Source organism: Drosophila santomea, chromosome 2R (assembly GCF_016746245.2).
Source record: "Drosophila santomea strain STO CAGO 1482 chromosome 2R, Prin_Dsan_1.1, whole genome shotgun sequence".
Classification (NCBI taxonomy): Eukaryota; Metazoa; Arthropoda; class Insecta; order Diptera; family Drosophilidae; genus Drosophila; species Drosophila santomea.
The window spans coordinates 10,416,334-10,435,621 of NC_053017.2; the positions used below are offsets into that span (position 1 = coordinate 10,416,334).

General features: G+C 46.0%; 2 protein-coding genes across 6 annotated transcripts in view; one reads left to right on the forward strand and one right to left on the reverse strand.

Annotated features, from left to right (window-relative positions):
• The window catches only part of LOC120444777 (kazrin), a 38,293-nt gene that overhangs the window by 16,525 nt on the left and 2,480 nt on the right, over positions 1–19,288 (forward strand). For 2 of the 5 annotated variants that reach the window (XM_039624714.1, XM_039624713.1), the window contains 10 exons: positions 8,454–8,515; positions 8,781–9,077; positions 9,804–10,419; positions 12,451–12,660; positions 13,562–14,464; positions 14,522–14,582; positions 14,977–15,173; positions 15,235–15,729; positions 15,869–16,030; positions 16,153–16,297. In XM_039624714.1, coding sequence (XP_039480648.1) covers positions 8,964–9,077; positions 9,804–10,419; positions 12,451–12,660; positions 13,562–14,464; positions 14,522–14,582; positions 14,977–15,173; positions 15,235–15,729; positions 15,869–16,030; positions 16,153–16,297 — 2,903 coding nt within the window. In that variant the 5' untranslated portion in view covers positions 8,454–8,515; positions 8,781–8,963. Of the gene's footprint in view, positions 1–2,266; positions 2,579–8,453; positions 8,516–8,780; positions 9,078–9,803; positions 10,420–12,450; positions 12,661–13,561; positions 14,465–14,521; positions 14,583–14,976; positions 15,174–15,234; positions 15,730–15,868; positions 16,031–16,152; positions 16,298–17,243; positions 19,259–19,288 lie in introns of those variants that run through there. The other 3 variants (XM_039624717.2, XM_039624715.2, XM_039624716.1) reach the window with 3 other exon arrangements.
• On the reverse strand, positions 6,293–6,891 carry LOC120444778. The gene has a single exon (XM_039624718.1). The coding sequence runs from the start codon at positions 6,834–6,836 to the stop codon at positions 6,372–6,374; it is 465 nt and encodes a 154-aa protein (XP_039480652.1). The 5' UTR covers positions 6,837–6,891; the 3' UTR covers positions 6,293–6,371.

Consider the following 19,288-nt stretch of genomic DNA (forward strand, 5'->3'; position numbering starts at 1 on the left):
TATACGGCTGTCCAAAAGTAGTCTACTGCAAAACTTCAATTGAAACGTCTTGAATCTGATATGTTCTTTATATCATATTAAGTGGAAACCTGTAGAAATGATTTCTTATCTGCGCCTAATGCAATCCGAGACTCTTCTCTCACTGCATTGAAATCGCTCAATTCTTAAGGTTGAGGTCGTCGTAGTTGATTTTCCGCAGCTCTGCAGGCGGCAGGTTGGAAAAGTGTACCAAAGGGGGGTAATGGGAAAACGGGTGCAGGGGTGAAGATGGGGAGTTTTGGGTGGCGGCGACTGTCAGTGGGACACTTGGCTGTCAATGGCAGTTGAGTTACGACAAAGGGGAAGAATTGCATGGCAGAGCCGCATCCTTCGGCTTCCAAGGCTTGTGGAATTTTTCACGCGTCACCTGTGGCAGATAGTGGTGCTCCTGCTGCCTCTTCTCGGCGGGAAGTCTTCTGTCTTGGCTTTGCAAAATGGAGGGAGGGCAAGAGGATGCCATATATCCTAGGCCTCTTCCGATGGAGTGAAGGAGTCGAGTTGAATGAACTAGCACCGTAATCGATGCGCCTCCATGTGTGCGCTTGTTCTGCTGCCATTGTTCGGGATATCAGATACACATATATCCTGCCACCGATGGCGGCGTCTGCCAGGAGAGGCACAAAAAAAAGGCAGTAGGATAGGCCCAGCAGAACAGGATCACAGCAGAGCAGCATCACAGCAGCCGCTTGACATTCATTTGATAACATTTTATTAGCATCAGATGATGGCGGTTATCTCGTGACTGCACTTCACATTTCCGCAGGCAGACAGATGGCAACCACAATGATTGTCAGTCAAAATAAAGACAAACAGTGGCCGTGTCCATGAGTTTGTGTATGCGAGGCGTTCGAAGGGTATGGCAGGATAATATAGGATATATCGCAACGATTCAGTCAGGTGCAAAGCCCTCTACGTGGCTGTGGCTAGTCACGTCTGCCACTTGTGCTTATGAATGACACTACACTCGCCGCCATGAGCGGTAAGGGGATTTGCCCGGTTCAAGTCCTGTGAGTACAGGATAATGCACTGCAATGGGGCTCATTCGGATTACTCCACCCATACACGCTGATATGGCAATCGAATCCGCTTTGAATTGCATAGTTGTGATGCGGGAAAGTAGGATTGCTTATCGCTGCAATGTGTAGATAGTAATTGAAAGGCAAACGATTGAATTAAATGAAAAGTAGAATTACTAAATATGAAACTCAGTTTCCACATCAATGTAACAGCAAATTTGCCATTTTAGACAAAAATATGAATCGGTAAGACATCAGAAACCCCTTTTTATTACAGCTGTCGGAATTGTTAATCCTTTCCAAACTCCATTAAACCATTTAGACTTTAAATGAAAATACCATTTTCGTTGCAAATGTGATTGTAGAGAACAATGTTATCAACTTTCATAGATGCGGTGAAGTGATTTCATTGGCAAAAACATTGTGCACATGTTCATAACATATATTTACATTAATTTGAGCATCTCCTGTTAGGATCATATTACACATTTTCGGATTTGAGTGCAATACTGAAATACTTTCGATGCCATTGTGAATTTTTTTTTCTCAAATGATTGTGTACAGTCAGATTGTTTTACACTGCAGACTGCAGTTGTCGTTGGCAACCTCAAAATGCGCAAATTCCCCACAACTCGAAACCCATTTATTGTTTTGGGGCTTTTCATAACTTAAAATAGTAACTCTCCTCCTGTCGCAAGCACTTGCAACCACTGACATTTTTGGTCTAGAGATATTTCATTAGAGTAAAATCGTGTGCCTTGGCCCAACCACACGGTCTGCGAATGGTTTCAGCCAAGTTAAATTGAGGGGAAAATGTGTTGTGGCGTTCAAGCAAAGTACAATTTATTTTGCTGATTAATTGAAAACGGAGGCGGTGTCACTGCGATTCAGTGCTTGACCTTCGTTTTGGGAGCGGTGGAGCAACAAGGATTCGCAAGGATTCTTGCGGGATGTTCGGATGGAAAACGTAAACAAACACTTGTCCATGGCGCTAGGTCGGGTTTTTCGAGAGATCCTTGCTGGCTGGCTATTTCTTCTCCAGCGTTTGTGTGAGCTTTTGCCAATGCGCAGGAGCACAATTCGCTCTCTTATCCTTTTTTCCCATCTAGCTGTGCTCAAGCTTTCGTGACGTCACAGGGACGCCACCGCCAAAAACGGCACTCGAGCCAAATGCCAAGGACTCGAGCTCAGTGCCATTCGAGAGACTCGCCAAGTGAGACGTTGCTAGCGCCAGAATTATTTCCCACATGTCCTGCGGTCTCTCTCTCTCTCTCTCGCTCTCTCTCTCTGTCTGTCCTGCTCTCTACGCGGAGAGTGTGTGCGTGTGTGCGTTTCAATAAAATCAACAAGAGCATAGCCGAAAAAACTTTCAACCAAAGCGTGTCCAACAAATTAGAAAGCTAGAAAACCAAAAAAACAAAAAAAAATCAAAGAAAAAATAGGAAAATAAAAGAAACCCACGTTGACTTCAACTGCTGGCCACGTGGTGTGCGGCCTTCTTGTTTTTCCAGTCAGAAAACGAGGTAAATTTTTCCGAAAACAAACAGACAGACAGACGCAGCATCGCCGAAAACAAGAAAAGCAGTGCGGAAAACAATCGAATTTTCGGGAGGGAAAACCACCGCCAGTGAAATTCGGTCAATATTTGTGCGAGTGTGCGTGGAGCAGGGAAATTTTTTTTGGAACTTGTGTGTCACTGTTTTTGTTGTCGTTTCAGTGCGCAAATATAGAGGAAAACCAACGAGCAGGCGAATGGGGAAAAATCTGTGTCATTCGCAGCCACGCACTATCTCATTTGGGAATTTCTGGCCGCTTGGGTTTCTGTGAATGAATTTATCAAAGTGTTTGCACGCATTTTTAAACCGATTTGCGCCTGTGCAAATCTTTATTAATTTCCGAGTGGTGTTCTTACTAATGACAACACACCCGTAATTGTTGCCAGACACGACGGTCATTTGACTGCACAGAGCGAAAATGCAGGAACCAGTTCATAAGCATTAGAAGTTTATTTCTAGAACATTCACAAGGAGTTGTGACAACAGCACTTTAAGTCATAACTTTTACTTGGTGGTGCGTGGTGGTTTTGAGTTTTTTCAAGAAATCAAAGCCATATGGGTCAAAAGTATGCCACCTGGCTGAATAAATCAAAAGGGACCGGCAGAGAACCGCGGGCGGTAAATGTTGCATATTACGTGAGTTTTTACCACAACCATACGTTACGCATACGCCATGTGGGCCCCCTCCGAAGGCAGCATGGGTTACCAACAGTGCGTCGCGTAATAAATCGCACGACAATAACTCACTGCGCGCAGGAGGGGGGTGGAAATGGTGGGGATTTGGGCCCAAAGAAGGGGTAACCGGCCAGAACGGGGTCGGTTTGTGACCAGGAAAGTCGCAAACTGAAAGCTATTAAGCCGAACGACTTAAAGACTTTTGCTACCCACCTCCGGGGACGTTTTCCTCCTGCGACCGCCTCAATTTCCCCTCTCTTCAAGCCAAGCAACACTCACACACACACAAACACCCACACAAACACACTTCCGTTTCCTGTGACAGGGAGCAACAACGAAAACTCACTTAGCCATGCTGCCTCAGCCTCTATGTGCGCCAGACTCACTTGACATGCTCTTAATACCAAATAAAAAAAAAAAACAAGAGCTCAAGGACGTTGAGGAAACACTCCGTTCCACTTTTTGCACTGCGAGTAAGGCCAAAACCCCTCACCCCCCATCACCCCTCACTCAGCCACTCCGTCATGTGTAAATTTTTAATGTTGCCAAGACCCCCAAATGTAGGTTATCAAATTGTGTTCAAGTTGTCTTCGCCAAAAGCGCCGGAGAAAAAGTTTTACCGCCTGCAGTTTCCCCGGTTGGAAAACATTTTAAATGATTTTGTTGTCGGCGGTTGGTTGTTTTTCCTCGTATTTTCCCCCCTCACGCCTCCTGCCAATTGGGTCAAGCATTTACATTTCACGCCTAGCGAAAAACTCAGCCAGAACTATGCACTCCCCCCCAAATCCCCAATCCTCAATCCCCAGCCGTTGTGTTATACAAGTTCTCCACTGCGTTCGGTGGTGGTGCATCTATTTAGTCAAATTAAAAACACAAATTCAACTCTGCTCTGCCGGCTGCCACTAATTAATTGCAAACTAAATGAGTTTCTCGGCATAAAAGTTTATCCACAGCAAAGCTGATTGCTGTCAGTTTTGCGGCAAAAGGCGGAGAATGCTGGCGATGGTAGATTGCAGCGAAATCGCTTGGCAAACACAACAGGGGCGGAGATGATGCATAAGGCTCCCCAATTTCGAGGAGCAGCCCCGACTCAAATTGTAATTTGTGCAGCTCCCACACACCACACTTTCCACTCGCTCCATTGAAGTTTGCTTTTGCTGGTTGAGAAAGGGGGCGAAGGCATCGAGTCATACAGGAAATTAGGGCTAAAAGCAAGTGTAAAACGGTCAGCGCACTGAAAACTTTCTAGCCTCAAAGGGTGGGTCTTCGAACAAAAAAAAATATTGGAAAAATTCCAACTTTACATACAAGTATGTGTAAGGAATTTCTCAGAAAAATGCAACATAAACTGCACTGTGATGGATAAGTAATATTACACGTAAAGTGAAGTTAATAAACATTTAAAATATGTAACGTGACTTAGACAGTATTATAAAAAATGTTTTTTTTAGAGAAGGTCAATGCAATTCTGCTCTCTGACATTCCCCTTAAGTGGATAGCTGGGTTAGTCATAGCGTTATGAGTCACACAGCAGGATATGTAGGGGCATTGAAGTTAGCCTTTCGGAAATAAAGTGTTCGCTTGCAGGTAATCGAATTGAATGCTGGCTAGCAGACGGCATCCAAGCTCAGCCAGCTGAGCCAGCTCAGATAGTCGAGTTCAGATGGACAGGACCTTAATGATGGATGTCGGGATGGACGGAATGGACAGGATGACCAGTCACTCATTTGGCAGGGCACTGAGCCATTAAATTCCCCACTTGGCGTGTGCGGCGGATTGGATTTCGATGGCTGCTAGTGGCGTAAATCTGTTAATTCAACTTATTAATTTTCATTGAATTTCCCCCGGTCGCCACTGCCGCTGTCACTGTCACTGTCTCTGTCACTGCCAATGTCAATTGTCACCGAGTTGTGGCGCCCTAGGGTGGACATCGACATTATGGCACTTTGGGGCGTGCTCGTTGGTCTGTGGTTTGTGCAATCAAGTCGCTTCAAATGATTTTGCTCAGCACAAATATGGAATTAATTTGCATGCCTTTTGTAGGCCGACTTTTAATCGATATGCCAAAACTTATTGGCCATTTGTACGGCAAATGCATTTAAATCTTTTCCTAAATTAATAAATGTGTGTATTGAATCAAAGGCAACGGCAATAAATTTCAAATATTTTTCATCCAGTTTTAAGAACGAAAGCCACAGACACACACACACACACACACATGGGACCCCAATAAAAACCAATTTATGAAGCATACTTCTCAGGGCAATCGCCTGCCCCCAAACACACACAGAGACACACAGAGGCACACACATTGAAAGCCCAAGAGCTTAATTGAATGCGAAGGCAACTGCATAAGGAGCGTCACCAGCAGGCCACAAATCAAATAAGTTGGGCGAAAACAGGTCAAGTGCTCAGCCTGAACTTCAAGTTGGACGCTGGGAGGTGGATGTTGGGTGCTGCTAACTGGAAGCAAGATGCTTCTGGACAAAGGGAAAGCACTTAGTTGGCCACCTCCAACACGCTCCTTTGACTCGTGATGTGTGTGTAGCCAAACAAATATATGTACACACGCTCCTGCTAACTTGCAGTTGAGTGCACATAATCGGGATCAGGCTTTCGAAAAGCAGAACAAGCGAAAGGGAGAAGGGATAAGGGACCAAACTCTATGAAAATCCTTTCAAATCGCCACCCACTTTCTACTTGACGAGTAGAAAACCCCCGGGCGGCGGCTAATTTGTTCTGCTTCGACACAAATTGTAACTAATTTTCCGTACTCAACTTTCTGCCTTCATTCCAATGCAAATTGCCGGACAACCTGGACAAACTTAAAGCCCTAAAAGTTAACTATAAAAACGCATCATGGGCATGTTGCAAAGTTGACAAGCGATTTTCTGCAACTATGTCGTTGGCAGACTTGGTCGAAAAGTGGAAGTTCGACAAGCGCTGCGACAGGCAAAACTTTCTAAGCGGAAAATGGTGTCTTCCATACACAAAGGAAAAAGTCTGTTTTCTGTGATATTCCATTTTATTATTCCTTCTGAACTTCTTATTTTCCAATTTTACCAACTGCGATGATATTCAAAGCCTACTTCTGAATTTTACCCCAAAATCGCGAAATAGTGCTGGCGTTCTGTGCCTCGTAGAGATGGGTCAGTTTCCGGAGGAGCTTCTCCTGCTTGGCCTCATCCTTGCGCACCTGAACCTTGTGGTTGTGATCGCTGAGGTTCCTCAGACGCTTCGAGATCTGGGCCGTCCGCTTGCGCACATGCTCGTCCATATCGCGAGTGATGCGATCCCGGGAATCCAGCCAACTTTGGGTGGTTTGGCGATGGTGGCGATCCGTGATCAGCGCCACTCGCGCCAGACGGACGGAGAGCTGCTCCACCTTTTGCTCACCCAGCCAACTGCGTCGCTCCTCCGCCTCCTCCAGACGCTCCTCCTGGGGGCGTGGCGCATATGGGCGGTACTTGCGGTGCAGTCCACTGGGAGGAGCACTCCTCACAGGATCCTCCAAGTGCACGTAAAAGACCGATTGTTTGGGATTGCTCATAATTTGGGAAAATATACTAATGAGGCCCAAAAGTAATGTACACAAATTTAAAAGCTAACTGGGGGCTATATAAATGATTTCAAAAAAGTACTATTTAAGCAGAAAAGTGCACATGAAGTGCACATTGCAAGTACGAAGTGATTTATATTATAACTTTAGTAAGTACATAAGAAGAAAAACAGGAACATTTTAATTACCTCTCTGTCTGTATAATGCAGCAACAAACCCTTAACAACGGGCAGCAATAGTTTTTCACCCAAAAAAGCAGTGAAATTAGAACACAGACAGTTTAAAAAGCATGTTAGCAGTACATGTATATGCCGTAGACCCCTTTGGGGTTTTCCCCCAGCCAGGAGGACCTCATCTATCTGCGGCCTGTGCTGTCAGTGTGCAACATAAATACCTATTCAGTCCGCCAACAACAGGGCAACTTTGGCCAACTTCATCTGTGTTCGTGGCACGGATGTAACGCAAAAGTTGCTTGTTATTATTATGATTAAAGTTTGTGCTACTAGTGTGGCACACACCACATTAGTGTGGCTGGCTGCCACGCCCCCAAGCCACCTTGTTTTACCACCTGGCTTTGCTGCTTTAATATAAATGTTTGTGGTTTCGTCGTCAAGGTGCTCGGGAATCGGCTTTAACTGTGGCGTCGGTCGCTTCTGTTGGCCTAAGCCCATATATATGTATATGTACATGTGTATATTCGTAAGCATTCACATGTGCAGAGTGTCTCTATCGCTCGACCCCAAGCATCCATTCGGATCACGGGTTTTCCGGGGGATTGCAAGAAAAAACATAAAGCCAAAACATGACCGCAACATATTTTGCTGGTCATCCTTTGTTGTAGTGGTCTTAAAGCGGATTAAACTTAAAGTATTTGCGTGGAAAGGGGCTTGTTTTTGGGGGGTGATCATATAGCAAACGCAACATATGACAAGCGATACTAGTTCGTGTTTAATAGTATTGTTATTATTTTATCTTGTACAGCATATTTTTTATGTGTGTCAATAAGTAATTTCCGATCTCCAGATCTTTTCTAGCACCCTCATGTTCGCTTTGTGAATTCTTGCTTTTATTTTCGGTATGATTTCGACACTATGCCCCTTTGCTGTGCTGGTTTATTTGTTGGTCAAACGGCAAAAGTGCATGTCATGTCACCTTTGCTTTTCAACCAGTTGAAGTTACGAGTACCTTGTGGGGTTGTTTGGCGCCCGGTGTCACATGCTTCATGCCCAGTTAACAGCTGTCACTCCGCCCCACTGAGAATCCACTCCGAGTTGCGAGCTTGAGCCCTGTAATTTAACTTTTTCCTTAGGAACAGCTGCCTGCAGTGACAACTGGGGCAGGAGAACCACTGTGAACTGCAAACTGCGAACTGTGAACTACAAACTGCGAACTGAGCGTTTGCATGCAATGGCGGTGGAAAAAAGCAGTGGAAATGGAGGTTTATGGCTGGTGTTGGCCTACATTGAAACAGCTAAGCCCGACCGGGGTATACTCAGTTTTTATGGCCATTTTGTGGGCAGACCCAAATTAGTTGAGCTGCCAACGGAAATCGCTGCACATCCACAACGCGTTGACTAATACAAATTTCCATTTCTCTTTTACTTGCAGGACAACTCGTAATTGAATGGCAGATTGAACGGCGAGGAAGTTAAAGGGACAGCCAGCTTAGAGTACGTATTGTCCAGCGTTTTTAGGGCCTAAACCAGAGCTACCAATATCACCAACATTAGCCTAGATAAATTATTCACTTGTACTGCAGAAATCATTTCCTTAGAAATGTAATAATTAATGTTGAGTTTTATATAATTTAAAATGGTGATTAAAAGTAGAGAAAAGAGGGAAGTAGCATCTAATTTCCTCAATCAAAACATATAGCTGCCTACTTTTATGCCGAGTGAATTGAAACTAACTTTGTTTAACTTTTTCTCTGTGTAGGCATAAGTCAGAATGTTTGAGAGTCGTTTAGTTCAGAGTGGTGGCAGTTGAGGCGCCCAGAAGAAAGCCCCACGCGCACGCCCCTTTTTGGCCGGTGGGCTGGTGTGTGTGTGTGTGTGAGTGCGATAGCCAGATTGCTTGTGAGAGTGTGTGCGATAGGTGCTTGCGTTGGTGGTGGTTAGCATGCAAATCAACGGTCTAGCTGCCGGACCCACGATGGCAGCCTCCGAGCCACCAGAGCCGCCGCCGCGCAATCCGGACCGCATAAACGCCTCGCTGCACAAGCTGGGCGAATCCGTAAGTACAATCCGAATGCACCACCCCGCCCCCACGCTCTCCTCGCTCTCCTCGCTCCCCTGCTAGCCATCCCAGATAACAGATTTTTAAAACCCAACCACCCGCACCATCAAACAAGAAATTCACTTGATGTTTAACCTAATTGGGCCACATTCATTTGCTTGGGAGCAGCCTGCATGCCACGGGATCCACTTTTACCCACCCAACTCCCACTCTTTTTTGGCGCACCACTTCATCTCGCTCTAGTGCTCTCGATCACAAACAAATTGAAATCTCGACAAAAAATTACCCATTCTGCATCCCCCACTGACTCGTTGACAACTTCGGGCTCTGTATTGTATATGTATTGTAGACTTCTCTTTGGCTATCTTCCCGTGCTATCTGATTCTTGCTATTGCTAGGCTACATTTTTTAAGCATCTTCTTGTCGCTTTTGCAAAATCGAATTTCACAAATTTATTCACATTTATTCGGATCTACCAAAATATGCTTCGAATAACGTAGAAACGTCTTTTAATCTAATCAAAAGCTTAAACACTATTTTTCGATGAAATAAGATTAAATGCATCTCTCAAAGAATTAAATAAATTATGAAAGGATTTTGCAAAGTGCGCTTTGCATAAGCACACGATTTTCTCTCTTCTCTTAGCAAATGTTTTCTCAATTAGAATATATGAAATATTTTGGGCAATTAAACATGTGTTGAAATGCTTTAAAACCCTTGCAGAAAATAGCCAAATCCCTGGACACCTCGGTGACGACGGGACTGAAGGAGAAAGCCGCATCCGTGAACAACAATAAGCCCATAAGACCGCTCTTATCGCTGGACAGCTCGGTGACGGCATCGACATCCTCGGGAGCAGCAGGAGCAACAGGAGCAACAGGCTCCGGTGGTGGCGGAGGTGCACCAGCCAAGCCATCACCTTTGGTCCTGGCCTCCTCCAAACGCGACCTCACGCCCAGCAACGAGAGCAGCTCGTCGCCGTCCAGTTCGAATGGCAGCAACCAGACCCTTACCCCACCCATGACCGCTGATAATCAGCCGCTCCAGCAGCAGTTACAGCACCACCAGCACAGGAGTCCTGCGTATCCTGGCAAGTCAGCAGAAGCCGCAGGAGGAGTGCCTCAGCAGCAACAGCAGCAACATCAGCAGCAATTGCCGAATGGCATCGGCAGCAGTCACTGCAACAGCAACAGCAACAGCAACGGCAGCAGCAGCACTTGCAACACCGGCACAGCCATGATCCATGCGAATAACTCGAATTTAATTGCCGCTGGTCACTTGGCACAGGCAGCCGGCCCCGCCCACAACGCCCCCTCCAGCGGCAGTGCACTCAATGCCGGTAAGTGTGCGGGGCATAGGGGGGCTTCAGTTGCAAGGGTGTATGTGTACACGGGGAGAAACGTTAGCTAAAATTAAATATAGGATAGCACTTTTGGGGCTGGTTTTGATTGATATAGATCTTGAAGACTTATTTGTGCAGCATTTTCCTTATATTATGATTTAATACCATTTCGCTTTAAATTGTTGAATTGGAATTTAGTTACAGTGTGTGGATTTGATTTTGCGCTCAGTGTATGCAGATGCAGCGCGGGGGTGTGAGGAGGGGGAGCAATCAGCAGATTGCTGCGGGCAAAGAAAGGAGAAGCTTCTGCGGGGAAAGGGGGGGTGGTGGGAGGAGGGGCATGGGGCAAGGATCTTTGCGGCACGAATGAACAAATGCTGGCCACTGTGAGAATGCCAAATGGGTACCGGCCAGAAAGGAATTAAATCAGCGCTCCTGATTGAAGCCTTTCAACCTGTACGCTGATTTAATTCCATCGGCCGCCTGCGTAAAATATGAAAACGCATTTGTTTTGTTTTAATGCCATTGCTAAAGTATTTGGCAACAAATTAAATGTTGTCCTGTGGCCAGCGTGATTGCAAGCTGCCAGTGGCAACCAGAGGTAGGAGACACAGGCCACAAGCCGCAGCAGAACAAAACAACTAGGACCGCAGGACGAGGATGCAGTGGTGGCTTAGGTATTGCCGGGGATGTGGCACGGGCACAGAGTGCCTTTTTTGCTCTCGGTCTTTTGGCTCGGCCAACGCATCAGATTATATCAGAATGGCAAAGTGATGCACACTTCAAAAATCTGACAAATGGATGGTAATGGCCTTCGTCCGTTCGTCGGAGATACAAGCACCATCTCCCCCATTTGCCCATTTGCCCATCTGGCCATCAGTGCATCTGATGTTCCGTCCAGGAGCTCTGACCCATCGCTTTTAGTGCTGCAGTTGAAAAGTCAACGAAGCAGATAGACGGGGTCATTTCGGAGAAGGTGAAAAAGGCGGTGGATTCCAAAGTGGTTGCGGTCGAGTTGGGCTTTCGAAACTTAAACGCTGAAAATTGAACGGAGAGCGGGTTGCGTTCAGCCACTTTAGTTTTGGGACTTGAATAAAAGTTAACTCTTCAATTTGGTAGTTTTTTATTATTTGGTAAACACAGTGCAGAGCAGAGCATTCATTCCGTTTTGACCTCAATTGAAACGTGCATTTTTGTTGCCTTTCATAATGATTTCATGCCGCGCATTAAGTGCTAATTAAATTTTCATTTAAAATCCTTGGCCATAAAATAAATCCGTGTTGACAATCAATAAGCAAACAAGCTGAAAAAAAATGGCATAATGCCTATCCACTGGGGTGGCATTTGTATGTGAATAACGATTATCCTTGCTGTATGTGTGTGCAATCAATTTGGGTTCATCATCAGTCATTCACATGGATGAATTTGTGACCTGGGCTTTTGAATTGTGGCTGGGGGAATAACTAGATAATCACAATGTGCATCTCGTAAAAGAGTTGCCCTGAACGCATTGTTGCTATCGCAATCACTTGCTGACTCGTTTGCATTTAGATTAATGTGTCGACAATCAATATTAATTCATTTCCATGTTCGACTGCAATAATTGTTGTTTATTTACTTTTCAATCCTATTTGTCCGTTTTCGATCAGACAAAATCTAATTTCAAACCCGCACGACCCCCGGTTTCCCCTTTCCCCGTCCAACTGGGCGGATAATACCTACCATATACATATAGCCGTCAGTCCGTACCATCATCGAACCACTCATGCATACCCACCTGCCCCATTACCATTATCCCCATTTGTTGGCATTGTTCTTATACTTGTTATACTTGTTATTGCTGTTGTGGTCGTTGTTTGCCATTGCTGTTTATTTGTTTTATTTGGAACTACTTATTGGGTCAACCCGAATATGTTTGCCTGCCCCCAAAAAACACACCCGAGACCCCAAAAACACACCCTAAGCCCCAAGTCCCCCCGAAAAGTCATCTATATCTGTGTATCTGTATCTGAACAATGCCGAATTCAGTCGACAAGCGAAATGCCAACCTATCGGAGCCGGATCAGGACCTGCCCCCGAATCTGAATGTGAATCTCAGCCCGAATCCATCGCTGGCCCTGGGTTCCCCGCACTCCCCCACGTCCGCCGCGTCAGCGGCCTTGCTCCTCCTCGAATCCTGCGATGGAAATCGCAACGACGAGTCAAGGTTCCATCGCCTGCATTCCGCTCCCCGTCCAGGTAAGTCGATCAATCTATTTTCCCCGCCCCCTTTCGCTTTCATCTCAATTTCCGCTCTGTATTTTTAATTGAAGCAGCAGCAATCACAATTAACCCGCATCCCCAGCATACCCAGCATACCCAGAACACCCAGCACCCCCACTTGTTACAACCATAAAGTAGTTGCACTTGATCCCCATTCATCCGCTTAGTGCCTGCCGATTCATTGCCCTGGCCTGGTTAAGTTATAATTGCACTGGATTTTAGTTCGCCTGCAAAACTTTTGAATGCGTTTTCAGTTCTCTGTGTTCAGTTCTCGTTTTGCATATTAAATGCCAGTACTCTGGCACCAGCTGGTTGTCCATAGTTTTGTTCGGTTTCTTCAGTTCCAGTTAATATTATTTCAATGCTAAGAAATCTGGGCGGGGGAAAAGTGTGTAAAAAATTCCTGGGAATCGGAAGTGGTAGTGGGCGGCTAGAGGATGAGATTATTGCTAATTATGAGTAGAATATCGATTGGCAGGCATGCAAGTCAGTAGATGCTATTCAAATACTAGCCAAAGTAGGTGTATCTGCAAGATAAATAGGTGTACTTGACACCTAAGAGTTAAACAAACAAACAATGGCAAATGGCTTAAAGATATCTTTGTTAAAAGCACTTGTCAAAACATGAGCTGTTATAAAATCCCACCAATAACACCTCGACATGTTTCCTCTGCATTTTTGAGCAAGAGCAGTTTCAGTTTTCAGCGCCGGTGTGTAATCATAATAATGCTTTGATTTGCTTGAAGATATAAGCTTGTAAACCTGGCTTGCATTCCTGCTGCGATCACCGCTTCTCCGCAGCTTGGTAGCTGTAGCTAAAGACTAACGACCGAGGGTCCACTACTTTCAACCATCTAAAAAGATCCCCATTTTGCAGAGGCCACGATGAAGATGCGCGAGGAGAACGATCGTCTCAATGCCGAGCTGCTTCGACTGAGACGCCTCCTCGAGCTGTCCACAGATGGAGCAGTGGGTGGTGTGGACACCGCACCCGAAATGGAAGCCGTCTCATCCGGCGAGGGAGCGGCTGCTAAGGAGCGCATCGAGCGCCTGGAGTCGGAGCTCAGGTCGGTGAAGAACCAGCTGCTGACCATGCGGCTGGAGCGGAAGAAGCTGCGAACGGACAAGTCCGATCTGCTGGGTCAGGTGAAGCAGTTGTGCGCCTCGCTGCAGGAGAAGGAGCAGGAGCTGCGCGACTTCATACGCAACTATCAGGAGCGGGTGCGCGAGACGGAGACCACGAACGCCAAGATCTCCGGCGATCGGGATCGCGAGCGCTTCCAGCTGCTCAAGCAGGCACGCGATGAAGCGGAGCGTTCCCTGGCCCTGGCCCAACAGCTGTCGGCCCGGGATCTGCAGTTGCAGAGGCTGCAGGAGCAGCTGCAGGAGGCACGCCGCCAGTTGACCGGCTGTCTGTCGGATCAGGAGAGTCTGCACTCCTTTGCCCCACTCACTCCGCCGTCGGCGGCCTCGGGAATGCTCAGTCAGATGGCCGCCGCATCGGGAATGGGTGGCGGATTGGCTGGCATGCGCGGCACCACTGAGGACAGTGGGCGTGGCAACTCGCTGTCCGCCTTCAGCGGCAGCTTAAGCGGAGGATCCGGCGCTACGGCGGGCGATCGCAACTCCTGCTCCAATGACTCGGGACTGAGGAACAGCAGCGATCGGGAGAGCACTGGTGGCGAACTGAACTTCAGCGATGGCACCTGCGACAATGGACCCTGCATCACGGTCGATCCGGACAGCATCTCCCTCGTGTCCAGCCAGAACATGTACCAGTGTAAGATATACTCATGATTTCCATCGAAGTCCATCTATAGTCAGGTTTTTGTTTCAGTCGGCACACCCAAGGAACGGAGTCCTACATTGTCTCCTCTTAATTCGGCGGCCTACTCAAGGTATGGGATAAAAATCACATATAACAAATTATGAATTTATTCGCACAGAAACAGGCATTATTTAATGAAATATGTTATTTGCATTGCTATCAGCTTGTCTACAAATATTTAACATGACGTGTTCACTTTAATCTTCGCGTTCACGGCTTAAATTAATTACATGTCGACAGCGAATGCAGAAACTAAACAAATTGATAAATGGCAGCTAAAATTACATTACACGCCTATTATAATTTTTGCTCAAGCACTCATTTGCATTTGGGGATTTCGAAAAGTTCAACATTGATAGATTCCTATTTAGCATAATTGTTAGTTAGAAACATAAAACAAAAATGGTGAATTCATTTGCATTGCATAATACATGCGCTTCCTAAACCCTTAAACATTGCAATAGATCCGTGGAGCAGCTGGGCTCCCCGGTGGACCCCGAGGGACCGGGTAATGGAGCCATCAGCCGGAAGTTCGCCAACGCCAAAAGTGGACCACTCGGTGCTCGCAATGGACGCGGCGGAACCTGGGGAAGTATATCGCGAGTGTTTGCCCGCTCCAGGAATAAAAACAAGGCGCTATCCGCTGATGGAGTGACTGAATGTTAGTCTATATACATACTTCTATAAAGTATATATTTAATAAATATTACCATTCCATTCAGATGCCGACTACTCGTGGAATCCGTTGACGGAGGAGGGCTACGCCGAGAAGCTGCGTCTGCTGCGCGAGGCCTCCCAGCTGCCCATCGACCGCTGGCGGGCCACCCAGGTGCTCGCCTGGCTGGAGGTGGCTTTGGGAATGCCCCAGTACAGCGCCAGGTGCGCCGAGAACGTGAAGAGCGGCAAGGTGCTGCTGGAGCTGAACGACGTGGAGCTGGAGGCGGGCCTGGGCCTGGCCCATCCGATGCACCGCAAGAAACTGCGGCTGGCCATCGAGGAGCAGCGGCGTCCGGAGATGGTGCGCTATCCGCTGATCACGCAGCTGGGCCACACATGGGTGGCCACCGAGTGGCTGCCGGACATCGGATTGCCCCAGTACGCGGAACCCTTTGTGCAGTCCCTGGTCGATGCTCGCATGCTGGACACGCTCTCCAAGAAGGAGCTGGAGAAGTTCCTGGGCGTCACGCGAAAGTTCCACCAGGCCAGCATTGTTCACGGTAAGATTGTAAGGTGTCTCATGTGGTTCCTGGAGTATTCAAGTTATAAGTTACAAACTGAAGCTTCTTTAATAACTGGGTATCCTGGCCAAACATTTTAACCTTATTACATGCCAATCCCATTGCCCTCCCCTTGCAGGCATCCACGTGTTGCGCATCGTCAAGTACGACCGACAAACTCTGGCCATGCGGCGGGTGCAATCCGAGACGGTGGACACGGACCCCATTGTATGGACGAACCAGCGCTTCATCCGCTGGGTGCGATCCATCGACCTGGGCGAGTACGCGGACAATCTGAAGGGTGCGTGTGCCATATCGATTGCCCTCTGATTATGCCATTCAGTGCAGCAATCAGGAGGGCTCCTCTGACCCACACTAATACTTTTATCCACCCCACTCTCATACCCCGTTAACCACCTGCAGATAGCGGCGTTCATGGCGGCCTTGTGGTGCTGGAACCATCCTTCTCTGGTGACACCATGGCCACCGCCTTGGGCATTCCCCCCTCGAAGAACATAATACGGCGGCATCTCAACACGGAATTCGATGCCCTCATTTTGCCCGCACGGTAAGTTTTTAGGGCTTACCAGCCCTACAGAGTCCATCTAGATATCTCAGTGTGTGTGCGTGTGTGTGTGTGTGTATGTGTGTGTGTGTGCGAGTGTGAGTGTGTGTGCGCCCTGTGTGTGCGTGTCCTTTGTGTAGCCCCTCGGGTTTGACATGTGAATTGTGGAAACGTAAATATGTAGCGTAACACAGCGTTTTGATTAGAGTTGTCTTTGTTTTGATTGAGTTATTGCCGTTTTGTATTACCATTACCCGAGTTACCCCGAGTTTACATAACTTCCTCTTAACGGTCTTCGTTGTGAGTTTGTATTTGAGTTTGAGTTTGTGTTCATTTCTGCACCTTCGTTAAGACCATATCGTTTACAGAGTTTTTGTTTTTGGTTCAACTTTGCTAGCAGGAAGTGTTTCGTCCTTTCGTCACTGTGGGAGCTCCTCAGATCTCATTTCATCATCTGCATCATCATCGCCACCCGAAATATACGAAACATACACCTCACATCATTCACTCATGCTCAAATCATCTCTGGCTATTTAATATATTTAGTGCTTTGATCATTCGTTTATAAGCTGCTTTTTATGTGCATACCATTCATCTATCTTCTTCCGCATCACCAATGATATATGACTGCAGAAATGCCAACTTCTCGACTCATTAGATGTCATATCATGCGATGTCATACTCGTATCGTATCTGTATCTACCTCTGTCTACTGTCGTGCATAAGTATGTAAAGGTCCTCCAGCCTGTATATTTAGATAGTAATTCTGTACTTTGTTTCGTTGTTGATCATGTGAACGTGTCTTAGACGATCTGTTAAGCAAAAATAAAACCGTCCCAAAAAGCGAAACGCACTAATGGCGGCCCTCGTGGCCATGTTTCTCTCTCTTTTCTTTCCCACAAAATATCTCGAATCATGTTTATTTGTATCTTCTATATTCGAAATGCAGATACCTTATTTACTGTCAAATGGAAGAATTTCAAATGGAAGCCTCCAGACAATTGGCCAAATTGCAGGGCCACTAAACAATCCGCACGAACCAAAGAACTCGATAACGAAATGAATAATAATCAAAAATCAAACGGGATTCATACTGATTTGTTGTTTAGCCAAGCTGATAAAGATGATACGATAATAACTATAGGGAGAGAACAATAACTGGAGCACAGCGCTAGTCATTTCGTCATTACGAATAGTTGATAGATCCTTGCCAGGATATTCACACACATCCGAGTAGTAGAAGTACATGTAATCATACCACAATATTATAAAGTGCTTTAGGCATCGAACTAGAAACGCACACGTCAATAACAAAACAAGTGTCCAAGCTTTGCATATCCGATACTCAAATTATAACGATACACTCCGCGAGGAGCGCTTAACGTTGCATTTACTTAGGTTGATTTACAAGTCGAATCGAGCATTTAATGTAGTAGAAATCTAGGTTTAAGGCTTTGCGTCATGTAGCTGAGACAGGGGTTTTGAAATATGTATGTCAGCAGATATTATCAATTGTTACGCCTAAGATGAGCATTGCAAATGCCGAAACACACACCCTTCCACATGAGCGTCTTTCGTCACTAGGCCGAAGCACACAAGTTCCCTGTGATACAGAAGCTGCTCTCTGAGCTCGGTTAGACAGCCACTGAACGCACAATGGAACCCTAAAGACCAATACCATAACAACACACTCGCACACAGTTCCATGAACACATACACATCTACATTTCCGTGGATAGATGATACAGTTCATGTTTGGTGTTGCATACTGTGAAGCGTTTTGATTGAGTTTCGCCCTGCGGCATCGATTCTGCCATGGCCAAGGTTCCCAGCGTATGCTCCTAAAAATGTAATTTTGTTGACATGGCTTGCTTATTGCGTATGGCTGTATCAAATATTTGCTTGCATACTGCTGGGCAACAACAAAAAGCGAAATCAAGGATTCTGGAGACTCGGCCGCAGGGCTGTAGCTCCTCTAAGTTACATTTTTTAAGAAGTCATTTGTTTGGTTTTGCAATTTTGCAATTTTGCAACTACAGTGTCAATTGTAAGTAAAACTTGCTTACTAAGTAGCCTATCTCTCTCTATTTCTGAAACACACACCCGCACACGCATACTCGAACACATACGCAGACAACCGAAAACCAGTTCTATGTATGTGTTATCAATGTTTTTAAGTAGCTTGAACTAGTGTAATCGTTGTCATCTTTATAAGTACCACTGCATACAAATACCTTAACGATACTACATATGTGTGATTGGAATTCTAAGGCTTAAACAAAAACGACAATTTTATATGGCTGCTGGTTTCGTGTCTGTTAGCAATGCTATTCTTTAGTCAAGTTACTTTTACTTTCTAGTTTCTATTTTTTCGGGGGTTTTTCTCTCACCATATAACTTTGATTTCATTGTTGTTGTTTTACGCTACGTGTAGTTAACTGTGCCATGGCAAATACGAATCAAAATAAAAGTAACTCTCTAACATTGATTAATCAAATTCTTTCGTCTTTGTCCCGTTTCTTTTTCCATATTTCCTATACTCGATCCACTCTCTTTTGCTTTCACATCCGTATGTTTCCCTTCCATTTCGTAATTTGGTAATCGAATCGACGGCTTGTTGTTGTTGCTAACTCTGCTTGATTGTCTAACACGATTACCAACACAACGACAACCATACCGACAACAACTCAACAACACAATCAACAACACAATCAACAACACAATCAACAACAACACGCCTATGAAACCCCTTTCTGTGTGTGTATGTGTGCCTGCCTTGCCTGCTCTCTCTCTCTCTGTCTTTGTATCGCTATCTCTGCTGCTCTGCCTGACCGCCCGCACTCCATGTACTCCAATTTCAAATCTCGAAAACTCCACACTCCCGTTATCTGCCGTCTGTGTCCTGTCTTTGATGTGCTGCCTGCCTGCCTGCTTGCCCATGAAAATCGAAAATACATGCACATCCAAACCCCGTCCACCACATGATATATGCCC